The sequence below is a fragment of the Opisthocomus hoazin genome, chromosome 6, assembly GCF_030867145.1.
Source record: "Opisthocomus hoazin isolate bOpiHoa1 chromosome 6, bOpiHoa1.hap1, whole genome shotgun sequence".
NCBI lineage: Eukaryota > Metazoa > Chordata > Aves > Opisthocomiformes > Opisthocomidae > Opisthocomus > Opisthocomus hoazin.
The window spans coordinates 63960053-63981119 of record NC_134419.1 but is presented as its reverse complement, the minus strand read 5'-3'; the positions used below and the strand labels follow the sequence as shown (position 1 = coordinate 63981119).

Below are 21067 nucleotides of genomic sequence, written 5' to 3'. Positions count from 1 at the left end.
TAAGACCCAGCGGACAAACCATGATGCTGAGGCTTTAAACTCAGCCTGGGAGGAGGCTAGCACAGCCTGAAGGCACCACATCACAGAAGGCGGGGGTACTGTTCAGAGATGGAGGTTTAATTTTTTGTCAGCAACACAAAGAAGCAATTATCACAATTAAGAATGTTTGCTCACATAAGGCTCAGAACTCGGGGTGAGTGGAAGACAGCAACAGCTTCATCCCTCCCCAAAATACTACTGAGTCACCTTAGTTCACAAGCCGTACAAGATCCCAAACGATTCGGCTGTTGTCTCAACGCATTGCACTGGCACCAGACTTCGCCTCGATCAAACTGATCAGTTACATGGAGTTGGTTTGGATGTGCTAAAGACACAGCTCTAAATGCCCAAAGAACAGGCTGCTGTCAGTCAAACAAGAGCCAGGGTGGCACACGCTGCCCCCACCCTCCCGGGGACACTGGCTTACCATACTGCAAGGGGTATTTCAAAAAGGTCAAAAGATGATTATCCCTGATCGAGCTACTGCTCCCATCTTTATTAAACCCCAAGAGGTGTGGGACAAGGCAAGCCATGAGCAGGGAAAGAAACGGACTACACACTACTGCTTTGGTGTCTTCACGTAGGTTTGGTTGTTCATGTGCTTCACTGGATTTTTGTGACAGCTTCATGGATGGACTTGGCCACATAGTCCAGGTTCTTGGTAGTCAGGCCACACATGTTGATGCGCCCACTAGCCATCAGGTAGATGTGTTTTTCCTTGATCATGTACTCCACCTGCTTAGCTGGGGAAACAATTGGACATCAGGTCAGAGCACTGACCCCACAGCTCGGAAAAGCCCAAAGAACCAGTCAGAGATGCTTGAGTCTTTTGCAACAAGCAGAACACTCCCAGCACTGGCCACTAAAATGCTTCACTCCTGCCGAGGCACAGAGGCAGTGATACCAGGACTCCAGTGAGGTCCCAGAGAGGTATCTGCCTGGACTGGTTCAGCCCAGTTTAGCCCCAGCAAAACTGTCCTCGCCCAACCCTCCCTTCACCAGGCCAACTGGTACTTACGGTTCAACCCTGTGAAGCTAAACATGCCGATCTGCTCTGTGATGTGGTTCCAGGTGCCCGGGGTCCCAAGGGACTCCAGGCGAGAGCGGAGCTCTGACCGCATCAGCAAGACCCGATCTGCCATCGTCTTCACGTTGTCCTTCCTGCAGTAGGCAGGATGCAGAGCGTGAGGACAGGCACCTTTCTGGTCTGGAGCCACCTGGCCAAGCCTGCCTCTCAGGAAGACAGACTTCCCCCCCTCCTTCTCCCACCAGCCTGGCGACACGTACCACTCGGCAAAGAGCTGCGGGGAGGAAAGTGTGGTTGCCACAATGCGCGCTCCCTGGGAGGGAGGGTTGGACCAGGTGGTACGCACAATCTTCTCCATCTGGGAAAGCACACGCTGCACGTTGTCTGCGTCCTTCCCCACCACAGTCAGGTTCCCCACACGTTCATCTGCAGACAAGCCAAGAGACGTGAGCCATTGGTCCCACACATCACGGCAAAGCAGAGCTCTCCCCACCCCCCAGCATGCCAGCCCCATCTGTCTGGGTATGGTACTACTGGGCCAGCTTACTGCCAGACACTCACTGTAGAGCCCAAAGTTCTTGGAAAACGACTGTGCACAGAAGAGCTCAAAGCCCTCGGAGACAAAGTATCGCACAGCCCAGGCATCCTTGTCCAGGCTGCCAGAGGCAAAACCTTGGTACGCCGAGTCGAAGAACGGAAACAGGAACCGGCGCTGCAAGGAGGAACAGTGTTAGAGGGAAACCCTTTCCCCACAACCTTCACTTCACCCCCTGCTGTCCCTGTAGGAGGGAAAAAAGACCATTGAGCTTCCAGGTGAATACAAAGAAAACCTTGTCCGGCAACACCAGACTGGGGTATTTTCTTTCTATTGGGCTAAAGGAATAGGAAGACTAAAGTGGCCAAGAAAAGGTCAAATGCAGGAGAGAACTACAGCCGCTGCCTCCTCCCCATTCGGGAGGACACAGGGCGCAAGAGATGCACCACCTTCTATCCTACCATCCAGCACCTGTGAAGAGCAGGTGCTCCTGGAGAATCCTTCCAGCATGAGAAACCTCACTGCAGCCCATGCCACGGAGTCTGAAAGCAAGAACTTGGAGGCATGAGCAGAACCGGGATGCTTCTATTCTCTGAGCACAGATGACCAGCATCCTGCCAGCCTCTCCCTCAATATCTGCCCTGTGGGACTCTTCAGCTCCTGCCATGTCTCGTATCATTCCCTACAGCCCATCTCCAGCTGGCTCAAGAACTATCTGTCCCCTCAGCACCGCTTTAGCCCCAGCAGCAGCCCATACCTTCATAACAGCAGCAATCTGCTTCCACTGGTCGGGAGTCGGGTCTGTGCCCGTGGGGTTGTGCGCACAGGCATGGAGGATGAAAATGGAGAACTCTGGGGCTTTCTGAGGAGAGAGCAGGTCTCGGTCATATGCTCAGGTGAGACTGGGCACCCGCAGCAGAGGGAGAGGCCCAGTGTTGCTCTGGGCACTGGCAGTCTCTTCTGCAGAGATCCACTTCCAGGCACAGGACGCAAGAGCCCAGCCTGCTGCTGACAGCACAGCACCAAGCTCAGCCCACCCCATGCCAGTTTTACTCACCTCCATGTCATCCAGCAGCCCCTGGAGATCCAGACCCCTCTTGGCAGCATCCCAGTAGTGGTAGGTTCTAATATCTTTAAAGCCAGCATCCACAAACACAGAGTTGTGGTTCTCTGAGGAAAGAAACCACTTTTTAAAAAAGCAAGTCCCACCTCCAGCAAGCCACCTTCTCCAGTCCCAATATCTGCCTAAACATCACCAAAATACACAACAGAAACACTTCTGCTCCCTTTCCTCACACGGGGAAGGTCCCTCTTTCACTGCCCAGGCCCCGGCCACTCCTCCTTCACCCACCGACCCACAGGCCCCCTGCAAGGAGGCGGCAGCACTGACGACAGCACTCACCCCAGGACGGAGTGGAGATGTAGACTGGGGTCGCCGTGTTGTTGTTTCCGTTGTACCAGCGCCTCAGAAACTCCGCGCCGATACGCAGAGCGCCTGTCCCACCCAAGGACTGAACGCTTCCAATCTGCAACAAAGAGAGTTGCCGGCAGGGTCCACCCGGGTCAGCCTGGCTGTTGGTGCACAGAGACCGGAGGCGCTTGCCGCAGCAAGACAGGATCCCAGACGTGCTCCCTGGGGTCACCCTGGCCAGGACACCACCCCCTTCCGGTGGCCTTCAACCTCCTCCAGTGCTCAGGCCCATCCTGACACCTTCTACCGTTATAAATATACACCAGTTATTCCTGCTACGTTTTGGCACAGAACGGATTCCCAGCTAGTAGCTTGTTTCAGGAAAGGTGGTCTGTTACATGGCTTCGGTTTCCAGAGGGGGAACCATCAAAAGACGAAGGAAAAAAACAAATTCCAATCACAGCCCACATTTGGTCTTTCCCCAAAACTACAACTACTCGCACAAACAGCTCCAAGTACACAGGTTCACTGAGTACCCTACAACCAGCAAAGACCACGTCAGAGAAAATCCCCAAATCCTCCCGAAACGCAGTTACTCCCGAGATTCGTGCTCTTCTGCTCGGTCTGCTGCAGAGACGCCCCGGGGACCCCAGCGTCCCCCCGAGCACCGCGCTCCCCGCCCACCACCTACCCGGTTCTCCTTGATGGCGGGGCTGTCGTCACCCAGGGCGATGCGGGAGGCGTTGGCCCGGAACTCGGGCAGGCCCAGGATGGGCAGGTACTCGTGATTCAGGCTGTGGTCGCTGGCGATCAGCTGCTCCACCTTCTTCACCACCGGCAGGACCCATGGCTGCCCCTCGTCCGTGCGGTAGGCTGCCGGGAGAGGGAGACCCGTCCTTTCCAGGCCCGCAGGGGCCCGCCCGGGGCACCGACACCCGAGGCCGGCGGGCGGGCCGGCGCGGGTCCGCCCCCACGACCTTGACGCCCGCCCTTCCCGGTGACCTTCGCGGCCCGGGTGCCGCTGCTGCCGCTCAGGCGCTCCGGCAGGCGCCGGGCCCGCCGCGGGGGCACCGGCCGGCCCAGCCCCGCCGAGAGAGGCCCCGCCGGGCCGGGGGAGGCCGCGGACTCACCGCCCACGCCCAGGTTGACCTTCCGCGCGTCCCCGTCCTCCCGGAAGTCCGCCGTCAGCTTGAAGACGGCGACGGGCGGAGCGCGGGGGACGGCGGTGAAGATGGAGGCGGCCATGGCGGCGCGGCCCCCTCGGCTCCGTTACGGGCGGCGCGCGGCGCCTGGAGGAGACCCTCACCTTCACCGGCGGGGCGGGGCCGCCGCACGCCGCCGCCAATCAGCGGGCAGCCGGCGGCCCCGCCCCTGCCACCAGCCAGCGGCGGCCCCGCGGCCCCTCGGGCGGAGCGCGGGCAACCAATCGTGGCGGGGACGCCGGCCGGCGGCGGTCCCCGCGCCTGGTGACGCGAGCGGCGCGGAGGCGCAGGCGCTGCCTATTGGCCGGGGCGAAGCGCCTGGGGCCGCGTGATGGCGCCCCCGTGTGGCTCCGGTGGGTGCCGGCGGGCCGGGGGCGCGGAGCCCTCACGGGGGCGCGGGGCTGCGGCGCCCGGCGTGCGGGGTGTCCCGGAGCTGCAGCGCCGGGGGCGCGGCGTGGTGCCGGGGTGCTGTGCCCGCGGCACGGGGATGCTGTGCTCCGGGGCCGCGCTGCCCTGCGGCAGCGCTCTGGGTTTCGGTGCCCGGGGTCACCCGGCGGCGTCTCCGCTCCCAGCCGGAGCCTCTGGCCGCCGGGAACCGCCGCTAAGGAGAGCCCTGGTTCTGGCCCCCGGGGAGCGCTCGGGGCCCCTCTCTCCCAGCGCCCGGCCCCGCCCCCGGCCACACCGAATTTCTCCCGGCTCCGCGCTGTGACGAGCCCCGCGTCCCTCCCGCACGCTCCCGGGAGCCTCCCTCCAGCCCTGCGGGGCCCTCCGGGGACGCGGGGGAGCGGCGGCGGTGCCCGGGGGTGTCGGCAGAGGGCAGAGCCGGCCCGCGCATCGCGCCGCCGCCGCCCGGTGCCGCCCGGTGCCGCCCCGCCGCTTACCCCGCACCGCACGGCGGGACGGGCGGGGGGCGGCCCGCGGCTGGCCGAGCATCCCACCCGCGGCTCCTCCCGCGCGTCCTCGGTGCGGGGCCGGCCCCGTTAGGAACCTGCCACCCGTCTCCGGCGGCTTTTGGGGTTCGTGGGGATCCACTCGCGACCCCGCGGCGTCTGGGGAAGGCTTCGTGGGGAACGGAGCACGTCGCGAACAGCAGCCCCGGCAGGGCGACCCCCCCTTGACACAAAACGCGGGGGTATGGGACGGCCTCAAACGCCTTGGCGGACAACCGCTGCCGTACGCCCGCTTTGTGAACCCCAAGGGCCAAGGTCCCTCCGAAAACTGGCCCGGCGTCTCGCCCCCCGCCTGTGCCCAGGGTGGTTCCATGGCCCGGCTGCCTGGGAGGGAGCCCCGGGGCACGGCCCGAGCCCCCGAGCCCCCCAGCTCCGGGCAGGACCTGGGAGAACTGCCCAGTGCGCTTTCTGCTTAGCATGAGAGCGGGGAAGCAGCCCGGCGGCGCTTTGGAGGAGACGGCATGGTGGGAAGGCTGAGGAGCAAGGCAGCAGCGATGCCCTGGTGGGGTCTTTCACCCGACTCAGACAAAAACCTCTGTCAGACCTTGAGAAGGGGCTGCGTGGAAACCCAGAAAGGGCTTCAGGTCGGCTCTCTGCCGTAGCTGTGAGCCCCTGCAAACACCTGGCCTGGTCAAGGTGCTGTGAGGGCATCTCCAAACCCTGCCCTTAACTCTAACCCGACCTTAGATCTAACCCTACCCCTAAGCTTAACTTAACGGATGAAGGGCTCTTGGGTTTCCTCAGGTCTGTGTGTGCTGCTACGTGAGGGACGCTGCAGTGCTGGGCAGGGGTGCCGCTGGTGAGAACAGGAGCATCAGAGGTAAACGGGGGTGGCCCACCGCAGAGCGAGTCACGTTTTCCGCTCACGAGGAGTAACCTGCCGCACAAGGGCGATGCTGCAGTGGGAACAGCCGACCAGGGCTGCCCAGAGCACCCTATTTCTGGAGCAGGCAGAAGCGCTGTGGAGTCCCCAGACTGGCAGGCTCTCACTGCACTTACTGGTTTCTAATCCTACCACTCTCCAAAGAGCACCGGGATATTTGGGGACACGGCCAGGCCCTTTCCCAGTGCAGAGCAAGGAAGTCACGAAGGCGCAGGGGTGCTGCCAAGCTGGCTGCACCGAGCCACTGCCTGGGACCGCCGGAGCAGGCTGAGCGGTGCCAGTCACAAGAAAAAAATACTTTCCCCAAATCAGCACTGTCTTGCTCTGCTTCCTCGGGGGCTCCTGGGCAGCACAGGCTCAGCGGTGCCAGTCCGGTGGAGACTGCCTGTGCCACTGCCCGTGCCCGCAAGGCCAGGGTCGCTGACCCAGCAGGAGTTACCTGCCGGGGCGCCCGGCTGCCCCCAGCCCGGCCGGCACCCCGTGCCCTTGGCGGTGCGGAGTGGGGCTCTGCTGGGAACAGATGCAGGAACGAGACAGACAGGCACGAAGCAGCAGGCTGCCGGGCCCCCGAGCCGGGTGGCTGTGTGTTAGCAAGATCCCTCTGGCCCTGAGCTTTCATCTCCCCAGCCTACACAAAGGGTGCCACCAAAATGTATGTAAAAGCACGAGAAACATGGGAGCCGGCCCTGAGGCATCCCTCCCTTCATCTCCTGCCTCCGACTGACAGCCAGCAATGACCTGCCACTCAACGGGAAGGCTCGCACACCTTACCCTGAGCGAAGGAGCCCGCCGGGCGCGCACCCTCTGCCGCACGCAGGCATGGCCCCCCATGCTCGGCCCCTCCTGGGAGCCAGAGGCAGGGGGGCTCGGCCGCCAGCGCGGCTCCTGCAGAGCTCAGGCTGCCGCAGGGACGCAGGCACCGCCAGGCACCAGCTGCTGCCCGCCCTGTGCTGGCAAGCGCTGCAGGGGCCTGCGAAAAACGCTTCCCGGGAGGGTGCGGGTGAGCTCCGCTCACCCCGTCCCCTTCAGCCCCCCTTGCGAGGTCCACCCTCACACCCCTCCAGCCTCTGCCTCATCTTCTTCCTCGCCCAACAGCCCTGCCCAGCGCTGGGGCACCCTCGATCCCGGCATCGCAGCGAGGGTTTGGGGTGCCCTGCCCCGGGGTGCTGCCCGTGGTGGGCTGGGGCCGGGCGCTGGCAGCGTGCGGGCAGGGAGCAGAGCCACGGCCGCTCCCAGCGGGTGCTGTTTTCCCAGCCGTCCTCCGAATACAGATATTTTCTCAGTGCAGGATCCAGACAGAGGAGGGTAAAATGTTTTCATTCCAAGCTCCCGGGGTCAGGTCATGGTTTGTCTAAATGGCTTTTGTGGCTGTAATTATCAGATTAGCTGATCTCTGGCAGTGCGTTTAGGGGCAGCTACATTAACGGCGGATCCCGACCCTCCCGCTGCCACCCCGCCCAGCTGGGGCGGCGGGTTTGCGCTGGAGCGGTGAGCATCGGGGATGCCGGGAGAGCCGAGTGAAAGGTTCATGCTTGGTTTTGAGCTGGTACCCAGCTGGACCCCAGCCTGGGAGCAGCCGGTACGTCTAGGGAAGAGAGCAACGAGCCTCCTCGACCTCCCCAGCGCACGTGATGATGCTGAGCTGGGCCCGATCCTTTCCTCCCACTCCAACCTGCACTGCACCGCCAGCGTGGAGCCCCCTCCCAGGCACTTGCCCGCAGCTGTGGCTGATGCTCAGCGTGCAGACATGGGACGGGGGGGCCCTGAGGTGCCTTCCCTCACTCAGGTCTGGTGCTCCTCGTGGGCAGCCAGCCTAGCCTGTCCCGGGGGGCTCTGGGGCCCCGCACTGCGGCTGGGATGGGGGAGTGTGGGGCCGGTGCCTGGCTGCAGAGTGCTGCGAGGAGGGGGGGGCGGCCCCCCAGCAGCCGGGGAGGTGCGGGAATAGGAGTGTGAGATACCAGGCGAGACGGAGAGCGTGACGGGGAGATGAGAGAGCAGGGTGAGGGGCAGATAAAGAGGGATGAGGAGTTTCCGGCCCCCACCAGCCCCTTGCCGGGTCCGTCTGTCAGCGCCTGTGAGTGCTGATGGCACCGAGACCTGGTGGCAGCTGGGGCCGTGGGTCCTGCCGAGGGGCACCGTCAGGGGCTGGGAAGGGGCCCCCGCTGCTGCCTTCCTGCTGCGCTGGGGCACCGGCAGCGGCTCAGCCTCCAGCATGGCCAGCAACGGACAGTGTCCACGCAGAGCCCCACGGGTGTCCCCGAGACTGAGCCCTCGGCCATACTGCCCTGCAGCACCCACCTCCTGCCCAGCTGCACGCACAGATAGGGAGCACCAGGGATTTCCCCCACCAGCACCAAAAAAAAAGCAGTTCATGCTCTGCTGAGCTGCAGGTGAAATCGTGGGTGCTCAGTAGCCGTTTGCTCGGCACCGCGCACCCCCCGGCACATCATCCCACCTCCACTCTCACCTGTTGTACGTGAGAGCAACAGGATTTTCCCTTGAGCAAGGCAGAATCTGTAAAGAAATGAAATCATTCCAAATCAGAAAAGATTTACCATTTATCCCTAAAACAAATTATTTAAAAAGTGGTTTCACTGCATTTCAGTTTCTGAAGTCTTATAACGCCAGAGCATAACACCCCACTGAATGAAACTTCTGGAGCAGAACATCTACATCTTTTCTTTCAAAGAACATTGCAACCTCTTTAAATGCTTCAGAAAATTTCAACAGCAAAATTTTGCCTTTAAACACCATGTTCCTACAGGAAATTTTGGTTTCATCAAAACATAATTAAAAAAAAAAATCAGTGGAAGCTATACTCCTGGTATTTTTCCTAATTGCCACCATGGCAGAGTTTGGTTAGCTCCAAATCCACCTTCTTTGCTTCCACCTGAAAGCCAGAGTGAAACGTAGAGCTGCAAGGACAAAGCCTGTGCACCTCTGAGAAGGAACACATGCACCAACCCAATAGGGCTCAAACCTCTCCTGTTGTCGCTGCTGCCTGGGCACAGCCAGAGGCTCACTGTTTCTCTATTTAAACCCATTTTGCATGTTAGTCCTGGTGTCCCTGAAGTTCCAGCCCAGACCACGGACCACTCAGGACCTGCCCCATGGCCATGCTCACCTCCTCTGCATCTGCTCATCCCCCAGGCACACAGGAGCACAGGAACCTTGGAGAACCGCTGGCCCAGAAAGGGTCAAGGGATGGGCTGGTCCAGTGCTCACCAAGGGATGAGCTACTGGGGCTGGGAAAGCATGTTTCAGAGACCTGCCTTCTCCTAATTTTCCCTTTTGCATCAGCACCTGCTGGCAGATGTCAGGAGACCAGCCCATGGACCATGACCTGCCCAGGTGCTGACACCCGGTACCCCGGTGCATTAAAGATGGTTTCCCAAGGCTGCAGAGGACCAGTGGAGAAAAGGCTGGGCTGTCAGTCCCTGAGCATCCCCAGCCCCAGAGCAGGACAGGCACTGCTGTGTCAAGGCATGGACTTTTGCACAGCCAAGGAAGCTGCTTTTGGGAGGTTCGATGTGGGGAGATAACTGCCACCCCCAGAGGCAGCGAACCCCCTGCCCAAGCCTCTTCCCCCCCACCAGTGAGCCTGGCTCGTGCCTCGGGACAGAGACACCCAGTGTGTCACAGGGAGCTGCTCCGCCGCGGTGTGCCCAGGCTGCCGGGCAGCTGCGGGAGCCTGGCTGCGCCCATGGGGCCAGTGGGCCGGAGGCATCCGCAGCACAGCTGGTCCCAGCTGGACCCCTCTGGTTCGGGCACGTGCCTTGGCAGTGCCAGGATGCGGACAGGAAAGAGGACTCCGGCTCCCTCGCAGGGAGCCTGGTGCTGTGGGTAGCTTCTGGACCTTGGTGTACGAGCAGATTTACTGAAAACAATTTATTTAATATCAAAAATAATTTCTTATGGCGTTTTGGCTGGCGTCAGCCGAGCGCTTACTCACCCGGGAATTCAAACAAAGGCAGGGCTGGCGCCCAGCCAGGGGGTCGGGTGCTGGGTGGTCGTGTCCATCCCGGCCTCGGACCCGCCTCTGGGTCACTTACGGGCTTGTGGCATGATGTCTCCATTTATTTATTGGACATGTTTGAACAGGAAATGCTCATGGTTTGGGTTTGTGGAGACAGCTGGAGGGGTCCGGCCGGAGCTGCTGGGAAGGGGAGGGTGCGCCGGGATGGGGCAGCCCAACGAGCATGGGGGAATCGGTCGTGGCGGTGCTGCTGGTGGAGATCTGTCCCCTCTGTGCTTGAGGTGGAAGTCCCAGCAGGAGATGAGGCCGGGGAGGGCCCCGACGGCTCTGCTGTCTCCTCCTTCGCCACTGACTGCAGCCGTGCTGCAAGTGCTGGGCTGCTGCCGGCACGCTGCCGTGCCCGATGCCTGCGCCCCATGCCACCGGGCTGCTCGGGGACGGCGCTGCTGAAGCGGTGCAGGGGGAACGGCGACCACAGGGCCCTGCACGCCCCATCCCCAACCCTTGGGCTCGGGCCCGGCTGGTGCCCGTTAGCATGGGAGGGATGTGGGAGAGCTGCCTCCCCCTGCGAGGGGGTCGAGAGGTTCCTACGCAGCCCGGCTCTGGACCGGGCTGTTCCTGCGTTTGCTGATAACAGCGGAGGTGAAGCCTGACCCAGGAAAGCAGGCAAGATCCGCAGAGATAAACTCCCCACAGCAAGACAAAAGCACTGACCTCCGCGCAGCCCGAGCCGCTGCATTCCCACAAGCACAGCAACAATTGCCCAGGAGCAGCGGGGAGACCCGCACCGAACCCCGCCGGCCAGCCGCTGGGAAGAGCCTGCGCGGCAGCCGCTGACACCCCTCGCCACCATCACTGCTCAGAAACCACAGCGTGGGGTTTTTAACCAGATCTACCGTCTATACCGATTGCCCAGGCAGCGACAGCACGGAGAGCTTGCTGCTATTGCTCGCTCCTCTCTCCGTGGTGTGGCGGGCTCGGCGCTGCCTGCGCTGCGTGGCCAGTGGGATGCTGCACAAGCATTCCCCTCGTATTCCCTGCCTTACACCTGCACACTTGCAGCACAAATAGGCTCTAAGTTTCATCCCTAAGCGCAGCCAAGGCTCTTATGTGCTTGTGCAATTCAGGATTCAGCCCTGCTTTGGGCAGGAGCTGTGGCACCGTGCACCCTCAGCGCACCCAGCGAAACCGAACGGCAGGCGCGGGGTCAGCTCTGTCTCCCCATGCCCTGCCCGTGCCCAGCTCACGGGCTGGGAGGCTGGAGCCGGCCTAGCACCTCCGCAGGTCCCTGCACCAGCTCTGCCCTGAGACAGCACCAGCTGAAAAAGGCAGAGGTGCCTAATGGGATTTGCAGAAACACCCAGCTCAGTTACACGCCGTACTGTTGTCTTGGGCGTGTTTTTAAAATCTTTATCTCTGCGTCATTAAACACTGATCTACATTTGAAAAGAATCCCTTCGGTTCCCTACCTCTGAAATGGGGATAACCACCCTTCACCTCGTAGCGGGGTTACGAGGATAAACAGATTAAAGACTGCGAGATATTGCGGCAAAGAAGGTTAAACAAGTCCCCATGACAGACGGCCCAGGGGCAGGGACCAGCATCAGAGCGATACACAGCATAAGCTGCCGTCCCACGTCTGCACCATGCTAATGACCCCACAATCCCAGCGCTGGCTTTGCCACCGTCTGCCTTCCCAGGATGCGGCCCCCAGCCAGCCGAAAGCCCGCCGAGGGGCTACTCCCCCAGCCAGGGATATGCACCCGTGCCCTGAGCCTGGGAGCAGGGAGCACAGGGGTGCAGGGGGAAAGGGGGACGGGAGGTGTGTATCAGGAGCTCAAGGCTATGGGACGACATCGGTGACCCAGGCGCAGCAACAAGGGGCTGCAGGGCACGGGGACGAGGCGCAGCGGGGCAGCTGCCCCCTCTGCACACCCCTGCCCACGTCCTCGGAGCGGGACATCCCTCTGCTGCTGCCCACAGCCCTGCCCGTCCCTGCCACACCGGGTGCCCTGGGCGGGCAGGGACACCAGGGAGATGTGCACTTCTGCAGAAAGAGCTGGTGGGGGAGAGGATGAGCCAGACAATTACTGTCTGGAAAGTCTCACCCGGGTCCCTCGCAAAATAATGGCACAAATATTAAGAAAAGGATCTCTGTAAACATCTAGAGGATAATGAAACCATGAGCTATAAGCAGGATGGGATTTGTAAATAAAGGACTGTGCCAAAAACAACAAGCCCTCCATAATTGTTTTGGATAGAAGGACAAGATTAGTGCGGGAAGGGGACTCGGCGGATGTCATGAGAGGAGACCTGGAGGCGGCGGGTCTGTCCTCCCGCCCGGCCGTTAGAGAGCCCCCGGCATGCTTGGGCAGGGTGGAGGGGGTGACCTGCACAAAAAGGTGCCCCTGATGGCACGGCTGGCACCTGGGGACATACCTGCCCTCCGGAGCTGGACACCTGCAGTCCTCCAGCCTGGCATGTGTCACACCGGCACCGGTGCAGTGGCTCACACCTTGGCCACCTCCGAGTCGCTGTCAGAGACCAAGGCTAAACCTGAGCCCCCATCCCAGCTGGGGCACATCCCACCACCACCCCTCGCAGGGCTGGGACCCGTGCAGTGCAGGAACAAGCCAGCTGCATGGTCACGGAGGAGCAGAGCAAGAAATAAAACTGAGTGGAGCCAGGAGCAGGAAAATAGTGCTGGCACCTTCCATGCCGTACCCCAGGTTTTGGCAATGCTTTGTCTTTTGTGAACATCAAAATGGCATGTTCTGTGAAACTGTAGGGTTCCCCAGCACTCTCAAGTGTCGGATTTTTGGCCAGACGTACAGGAAATGTGCATGCACCTCCTCGCAACCAGCCCTTTGAAATGCTACACTATAAAAGCACACGTAAGCGTTAGCAGTCATCCGCACTGCACAGGCCAAACCCGTCCAGCTTCGACTCTGCGTGGAAGGAAAAGCAGAGGTCTGGCCAAAACGTACCTGGTTTCGTACCAGAGTGTTGGGTCTCCACAGCGTGCAGCCGTGCCAGGCTGGGTAGCACATGCTCGCTGGCGAGCAGCTGGCTGCATGCGGCACACGGAGTAACGCACGCTCCCAGCCATGCACAAGCCGAGGATGAAATGCACCATATATGGTGAAGGTATTATTAGTCCATAGCTGTCTTCATAGGATCTTCCAAGGAAGTCTTGCTTCGGAACGGGAAGCAAAGACGTCTGTCTGTGGGACTCAAGCAGGGACTCAAACCGCCTGAGTGGCCAGAAGCGATGGCTTCAGAGAAACAGGGAGCAGTGAGGCTGCAGGTGTCAGACACATGGGTATCTGCAAGGTGCTTAATAATATTCCAGTTAAGTATTTGTCCTAATTAATGCTGCCCATCACCTACATCCTGACCAGTCTCCAGAAGCCGTTCTCAACAGGGAGACGTTGCTGAAATGGTGTCAAGAAAGGTCAACACTGGACTTCAGGTACCCAGGACAGGCGCAGGGGAGCTGAGAGTCAGAACCAACTCACTGCTGCCAACCTCGACTGCAGTCTGGGACACAACAGAGGAGATGGAGTCACCCGGCTGTGGCTTTTGACTGAGCAGAATGCCAAGTTGGATGTGTCAACAAAGAAAAAGGGCTGTCCCCCTGGGTGGCAGGGGCTAAGGCAGGGCTTTGGCGCTGAGCAGGGCTGGATTGGGGTCCTGGAATGTGGGCTCAGTGCTAGGACCACATGGTGAACGCAGTCCTGGGCATCAGAGCAGAGAGCACAGCGAGTGGGAGTGATGAGGCAGTGTCTTACGCAGCAGGGGATGGGATGCCAGCCCTGAGATACTGCGACTAGCCTGGTGCCCCGTTTTAAAATGATGCAGATGGAAGAGCTGTAGGTGTGACTCCCCCCCGCTCCCCGTTTTCACCTTCTCCCATAGCATCCTTGCAGCCAGAGTGGGGAGGTGTGGGCTGGAACTGGGGAACGCGAGGTGGGTTAAAAACTGAGAGCTGGCACAGGGACCCAGCGAGGCGGTGGGATCTGCGTCTTCAGACATTTCCAAAATTCAGTGGATTGAGGCCCAACCAGCGGGCTGTACTGCCAGAGCTCCTGAGGCCAAAATTATTCTGCGAAATGAGAGAGGGCGCAGAAAACAGCCACAGTAAAGACAGAAGGGCAAGAGAACGCACCCCACAGTGACAGAATCAAGCTCAACCTGTTTTCTTCTTAAAAAAGCTTAGGAAATTTGACTGCTATGAACAAGTACTCTCATGGTAAGAAAATACTGTGTGCTAAAGCGTTTTTATTCCAGCCAAAAAAGGCAGAACAAGAATCAATGGCTGGAAATTAAAAGCCAGACAAACCTGCATAAGAAATACGACATACATTTTCTGAGCAAGGCTGATTAGCTGGCGGATTAACCATCAGTGATTAAGTAAGACCAAACCATGAACTCCCTCACTCCTCCAGACCAGATGCTTTTGGGCATTAGCGAAACCCCAAGTTATTCGGATCTAGCAAGAGTAACAAGACAAGGCCATCAGGGAGATGGGCATAGGTGATTTCATGACTAACCCCAATCTTAAACATCATGAGTAAAAAGACATCGTGTTACCAATACGCAGAGAAAAATTCCCATCACACGACCTCAGTGTAAACATTGAATAGTCGGCATCTGCAAATCCACGGATGGAGGGGGATGACAGTTGCTAGTCCTGTTTTAGAAAAACACCCAGCCCACGGACGAGCTGCAGGGGCCTTGCAACGGCAGCGAAACCACAAGCGAGACATGAGCGTGCCATACCAGGACTCTGTCACCAGGCAAATTCATGAGCGAGATGGGGTCTGCCCCAGGATGCTCTTGGATCCCAAGTATAGCCATGTAGTCCCTTGGCTGGGGAAGAGGAGGTCTCTCTGTGCATGGCTTGGGGGAACCGCACAAGGCATACGACCATTCCAGGAAAAGTAGGACCACAAGGATGTACAGAAATGGGAAAAAAAATCAGATAGGGAAAAAAAAAAATGCTTAGGAGTGAAGAACAAAAAAAGTTGATGGAGCTGATGGAAACCTGGACGGCATTCAGAGCTGAAGCAAAACACACCTGGCAAGGACCAGTCCCGAATAGACTGGCTAGAGGCAAAATGATCTTGTCTCTTTTTAGCATCCGTATTCACAGAATTATAAAAAATAAGCCTGGAAGGCCCTTGAAAGGTCACCTAGCCTGTCTGCCTGCCCCTAGACAAGGCAAACCCTTCCTGGTGGAGCTTTTGTCTAAACTCTTCCTAAAATAAACCTCTAGTGGTGAAGACGGCTCCCAAGAAAAACGAGTTTTAATCTCCTTTACCGCTGTCATTGCAGGGTGAGCCTATGGCTTCTTCTTCCACCCACCCTAAAAACGAGGAATAGCCCATTATCTCACTCTTTGTAGCAGGGCTTTATGCATTTAAAGACTTTTATCTTATTTCCCTGCAGTCTTTTCCTCTTGATACTAAGCTACCCTGGTCCTTCAGCCTTCTCCAGTATGTCATGTTTTCTGAATTTCTGATCTCGTTCTTCCCTGGGCTTCCTCCAAGAACCGCAACTTGAAACGCTGAGCCCCAAGTGGGATTCAGCGCTCAGGCTAACACTTCCTAAGTGCAGCGGGATCACATCAGGTGTCTCACAAACACCTTGTTTATACATCCCAGCCTGATTTCGCTCTTCTCACTTGGGATGCTGCTATCTCACGTTCCCTGCGGGATCCACTGTCACCTCCAGCTACTTTCCCACAGAGCAACCTTGCTTTTTCCCCAGCTAGTACTTGTGATGGTGATTTTTCCCAACTCATTCAAAAGCCTTATATTTGTTCTTACTGACAGTTTTATTCCAGATTTCTCCAGTTTCTCAAGAAAATCACTCTTGCAGGCTCACCAGAGCAGTGCTGCAGGTAAAAATCGCTGATGAAAGCACTGACTAGCCCCAGACCCAGATCAGACCCCATCTGAGGGTTGAGCACTGGTAACTGCCCTCTCAACACAGTTCTCCAGCCAGCTGTGCTCTCATGTAGCCACACGTTCACATAGACCACATTTCTCCATTGCTCACAAAAATTTCATGTGGGAATGGGACTAAACTCCCGTTAAAGTCAAACTTTAGCACATCTTGTTTTTCCTGTGTCAGCCAGGGTAGTTATCCTCGAGTAGAAGAAAATTCAGTCAGTTCGGCTCTTAGCTGATGGCCAAAGCTGTCACTTACTGCTTCGTTATCTCTGCTCGCGTGTTGTGTCCCTTAATGATGTATTTGCCTGTCTTCAATCTGTTTATGCCAATGGCCCCTTTTTCCTTCAGTTCTGCACCCCTGGTCTTGAGTAAAGCTCAGGAACTTGGAAAGCCACAGAGGTTCATTTGGGAGAAAAAAAAAATGGGGGGGGGGCGGGGAAAAACTGCTCAACAACAACTAAATCCTCGGAACTCACATGTTTATCCAAATTCATCTGAACCTTCTGGGGACAGTGACTTTTTAGGGTAAAATAAAAACAAGTTCAAGTGAGTTTTCCATCCCTGCGACAGTACGGTGATTCCAGCCAATCTGAAACAATTTTCCAAGAAGATTTCCTGCAACCTCACAGTGATTAAAGGAAATAACATTGTGAATAAAGGGACATTCTTCAAAGTCAATGAAGGAGCCACAAACTGTACATTCTCACAGAGGGCCGGAAAGCGCCGGCGCGAGGTGGATTTTGCGGCATGTGGCCCCCCAGAAGGAAGAGGGTGGGATGCCGGCTCCGTCCCTCTTCCCTGGGCAGGGGTTGTGACCGGGCTTCTCCCAGAGCAGGCAGCGAGGGAAGAGGGCCCCCCAGGCTCCCCATATTTAGGGGAGAAAGGCTTGGTCCCGCGGGCTCTGACCCCCCAGCTCCAGGTGAGCATCCGCCAGATTTGAGGTCGGGAGCAAGGGGCTTGGCGTCTCTCTGCCGAACAAGACGCGAGAGCCCATCGACCCTCTCAAAACGTGGGGCGACCCCGCATAGAGCAGCATCGCGCCACGGCAGCTTCACACCGCAGCCTCCTTCCTAGGAAACTCCCCGCGCGTCTCTTTGTCTGAATCAAATCCGCCCGGCCGGGCTCCAAGATTGACACGGAAATGCAAACAGGCCCGAAAAGCCACTTTGGCAGAGGCAAAAGCGCCGCGCCGATGGGCAAGCAGCGTCCTGCCCGCTGCAGCCCCAGCCCACAGCAGCTCCTCTTGCTGGGGGTACCCCAGGACTGGGACTGGTGAGGGAGGGGTGAGTGCGCACCCAAAATGGCTGGGCCAAGGGGACTTTTAAAAACCTGCCTTCTTAGCTGAAACAAAGAGAAGGGAGTAATGAGGCGGCAAGGCGAGCCAGGGAGAAAGGCGAGAGGGGTCTGCCCTGCCTGGAAGCCCAAGCACACATGCTTCAGTTGATGCTGCGTAATAAGGGAATTAGCTAATGAGCTTACTGCGGCACACAGACAAGTCCTTTAGAAATACCATGGCCACCTGGAGAGGCTCGCAGAGGAGCCAGGCTGCCTTGATCTGCAGAGCTGGAATGATGAGTCCCCCACAGCCCCCCTGGACAGCCCCGCTGCCCCCCCGGGCACGCGTGTCCGGGGGTGCCACAGGGGGCCGACGCAAATCCAAGAACTGGTTGTAGAAACGGTAATAAACAGTGTTTTAAAAAAAAAAACCACCAGCCCACGCTCATGGCTGATCTCAGAGGGCTGCAGCTCTGCAGCCCCATGACACCCGAGCAGCGGCGCTGGGGCTGCTTGGGAACCAGCGTGGTCCAACTCCCGCCGGACAGGCAGTGCTGCCCTGGGCTGCCGGCACAGGGGCTTCCAGAAGTACGACTCGCCTTCCCCTGCACCGGCAGCTGTGACGGATATGTCAGACAAAACCAAGTAACTCCAAAATATGGACTGGCTTTTTGAAAGTCGTTCAATACAGCTGTAAAAAATCTGAGCCGAAAGCAAATTCAAGTGTAAGTGCGTGTGAACGTGCTAATTTGAGTCGAAAGTGGGTGAGAGAAGCTCATGTTAAAAGTCACTTAGAACAACGCAAACATTAAATATACAAATACTCATCAAATACTTATTTAGAAAGTGGCTTTTAGACAGTGATCAGGCTGGGCTGCAAAAAAAATTATTTGCTGATTAATATTGAACTCACTGAGGAATTTGTGCATGTGGCAGTATGTGCATGAATTAGAGCAGGGGAAGTACGAACAACGCCGAAAACGGAGCACTCCTCCGAAGAAAAAAGGCAAAAGCAAAGCCCTGAGCCAAAACTGAGGCTCCACTCAAAAAATTACTCCCGTGTTAGTGAGGACAGGACAGAACCCAGATATTTGCTGGAAAGGTGAAAACTGAGGATTTTTATTATTATGTCGAGGTAGAGTTATTATTGTTAACATCTTGAAAAATAAATTACAAAACTTACTTATTCAGTGTAAAAATTACTGTAAAATTTTCTTACCCAAAAAGAATTAGATTGATAACTATTCTATGGAAACAATTATGTTTAGCTTTTCAATAGAATATTTTGAAACAATTTTTTTCTTTCAGTTTCCTAAACCAGAATCATGTTGTTTGAAATTTGGAATCTCTGTGGTTTTGCGTTTTCATATTTTCCTGTCTTTCTTTTCTCATCTGCCCCAAAGCTGCTTGAAGAACGCCTGACGTTCACTCTAGATTTCCTCCTCTTTTTTCTCATCTTTTCTTCCTTATGCTCACACTTTTCAAAGCTTTGGCACCCTTGTAAAAGAAAACTAAAAAAAACCCTAAATGCAATATCACTTGCTCAGCTATCAAGGGGCTATAAGAATAAAAGGAATAGGAGAAGAAAGAAGATAAGATTTTCAAGATTTCAATAATTTTTCAGCTGTAATAGAAGGAATTTGTGCCTACATAGAAAATGGTGGGACTTAGAGCCAAAAAAACCTAATTTTTTGTGAAGTTCTTTTCGAAATGCTTTAATTGAATTTTTTTTTTTGGTACGGGGCCAATCGGGGGCTGTTTTCTGGGGCAGCGGTCTCCGATCAGCTGGGGTGATTAAGGCCCGGAGGGGACGAGGGCAGGGCAGAGCCCTGGGAGCGGGAGCAGGGGTGAGGGCGCGGCGGTGCCCCAGCCCACCCGGGGGGCTCAGCTCCCACGCTGCCGGGTGCGCAGCGAAAACCCCGTCGGCAGCACCAGGAGCCACCGCTTCTCCCACGGCCGGACCCTCTGGCAGAGTGGTGACGTTGCAGGGAACATGGCCGCGGGGCTCGGGGGTGACGCGAGGCGCGGGGACCACCCCACAGCCTTCGCAGAGAGATGCGGGCGCCAGGCACGAGGACGTCACACACCTGCGGAGCAGCCAAAGGGAAGTGGAGGACTGCCACGGATGGCGTTTTGGAAGGAGGGTGAGATGTCCCCTCACATTTCCAGCCTGTCACCTCTGTCCCAGTTCCGAGCTCAGGCACCATGAGCACGGGGGGTGATGCCCTGGGTCCCCACGCCGTGTGGGGATGGTGGCTATGGGCATCGCCGCTTCCCAGGGCCCGGCAAGGCAGGGGCAGATGCGGGCTGCGGGCTCAGCCCCTCGCTCCCTCCGCCCTGGGGTCCTTCCCTATACCTCCAAGCATCCGCTGCGGGACAGGGCACAGACACACACCGGGGGGGGGGGACTGTCACTCTGCAGTGACAAAACAATAGTCAGGGGCGATTATTTATTTTCCAAATAAATCAGCGGGTCCCGCAAGAGAAGGGCTGGAAAACGGCGAGCTTAGATTAGACCCTCCCCAAACCCCGGCTGGGCCTTGAGCCGCTGTCAGGGCTGCAGAGAAACAGCAGCGAACTCTCACGCAAATGGCCTATAAAAAAGGCCCCTGTCAAAGGCACCTTGACCTGGAGGCTCGCTTTGGTGCTGGGCTCCCCAGCGGCCCTCCCCTCCCAGGGCTGCGCTCGCCTCGCATGATGTATTTCCCCTGCCTTTTTTAGAGCTGCATTATGTTCGCTCCAGGAAACAGCCTCTTCCTTCTTATAAACACAGCCCTGGGTTACTGACCAGCGGCCCTGCCACTCCACAGCCACTCTCTGTCCATCCATCACACCTCGCTGTCACCCTGGCAACATATCTCTTGGACTGGTCCGGCTCCAGAGATGGGAGAGGCGGGGCGGGGGGGGGGGGGGGGAGCAGGGGGGTCACATACACAGAGCACAATTCCAGCCTGCTGACTAATTCCCTGGAAACCCTGGGGCTGCACAATGAGAAAGCCTTACCGAGGGTTTCTCGAGCGTTACTGGAAGGTCAGGCGAAGGTCAGCACAAGGACACGGCTCCTACTTTCCCTGCCGTCAGCAAGGGCGGGTGCGCGGGGCGGACGTGGGCCAGCCGTGGGGGTACCGCGGGTGCGTGGCGGGAGGGATGTTTGCGGAAGGGCGCCCGGGCGGCCACGTGATGCGGCACGGTGCCCGCTCATCGCTGCCGGGCGTGGGGGACGTGCCTGGGATGGGGATGGTGGGGTGTCCCGGCAGCCAGACGGGCGTCAGCGCTTCCAGCGGGACAGGGCATGGCCGGCGGCGTGGCCTCTTGCCTCCCCGGGAAAGGGGAGGACGAGGAAGGGAAGAGCCGCCTTGGCCCCGTGTTAGCTACCGGCCGCCTTCACCACGGCCCCAGCGCCCTGGGACTGATGGCCTGACACGGCATCATTGCACGGGTCATGGCCAGCGGAGGACAGGTCCTGGGGGAGGGCACCGGGGTGGGTCCTGGGGAGAGCATCCCAGCCATGCCAGGATGCCCATGGCCTCCAGTACACTGGGACGTCAGCGGCACAGGGACAAGCCAGGAGCTGCATCAAGAGACCCAGGTCTCCCTGTCGCTGCTGGCACAGGGACACATTTTGGGTGAGCTTTGGGCCCACCCAGCCTTTTGCACGTGTGGCCAAAGCACAGCAACTGCAGCAGGAGGGTTCCAGCCATGCTCTGCTCCCGAAACATCACCCTCGCCCATCCCCACCTGCTTGTCCTTCGCCGTAAGCTGTTGTCTCGAAGAGGAAATGCCATTTAAAGGCAGGTATTTCAAAAGAAAGG

The 21067-nt window shown here is 58.1% G+C and overlaps 1 protein-coding gene across 1 annotated transcript; it reads right to left on the bottom strand.

Moving 5' to 3' along the window:
- Positions 1 to 96: 96 nt before the first annotated feature.
- GOT1 (glutamic-oxaloacetic transaminase 1) lies at positions 97 to 4355 on the bottom strand. Its single transcript, XM_075423543.1, has 9 exons — positions 4143 to 4355; positions 3704 to 3885; positions 3004 to 3127; positions 2659 to 2771; positions 2359 to 2463; positions 1628 to 1778; positions 1327 to 1492; positions 1058 to 1200; positions 97 to 782 (listed from the first exon to the last, which is right to left on the bottom strand). Exons 1-9 carry the CDS (start codon positions 4255 to 4257, stop codon positions 643 to 645), a joined length of 1239 nt encoding a protein of 412 aa, XP_075279658.1. The 5' UTR covers positions 4258 to 4355; the 3' UTR covers positions 97 to 642.
- Positions 4356 to 21067: the final 16712 nt, after the last annotated feature.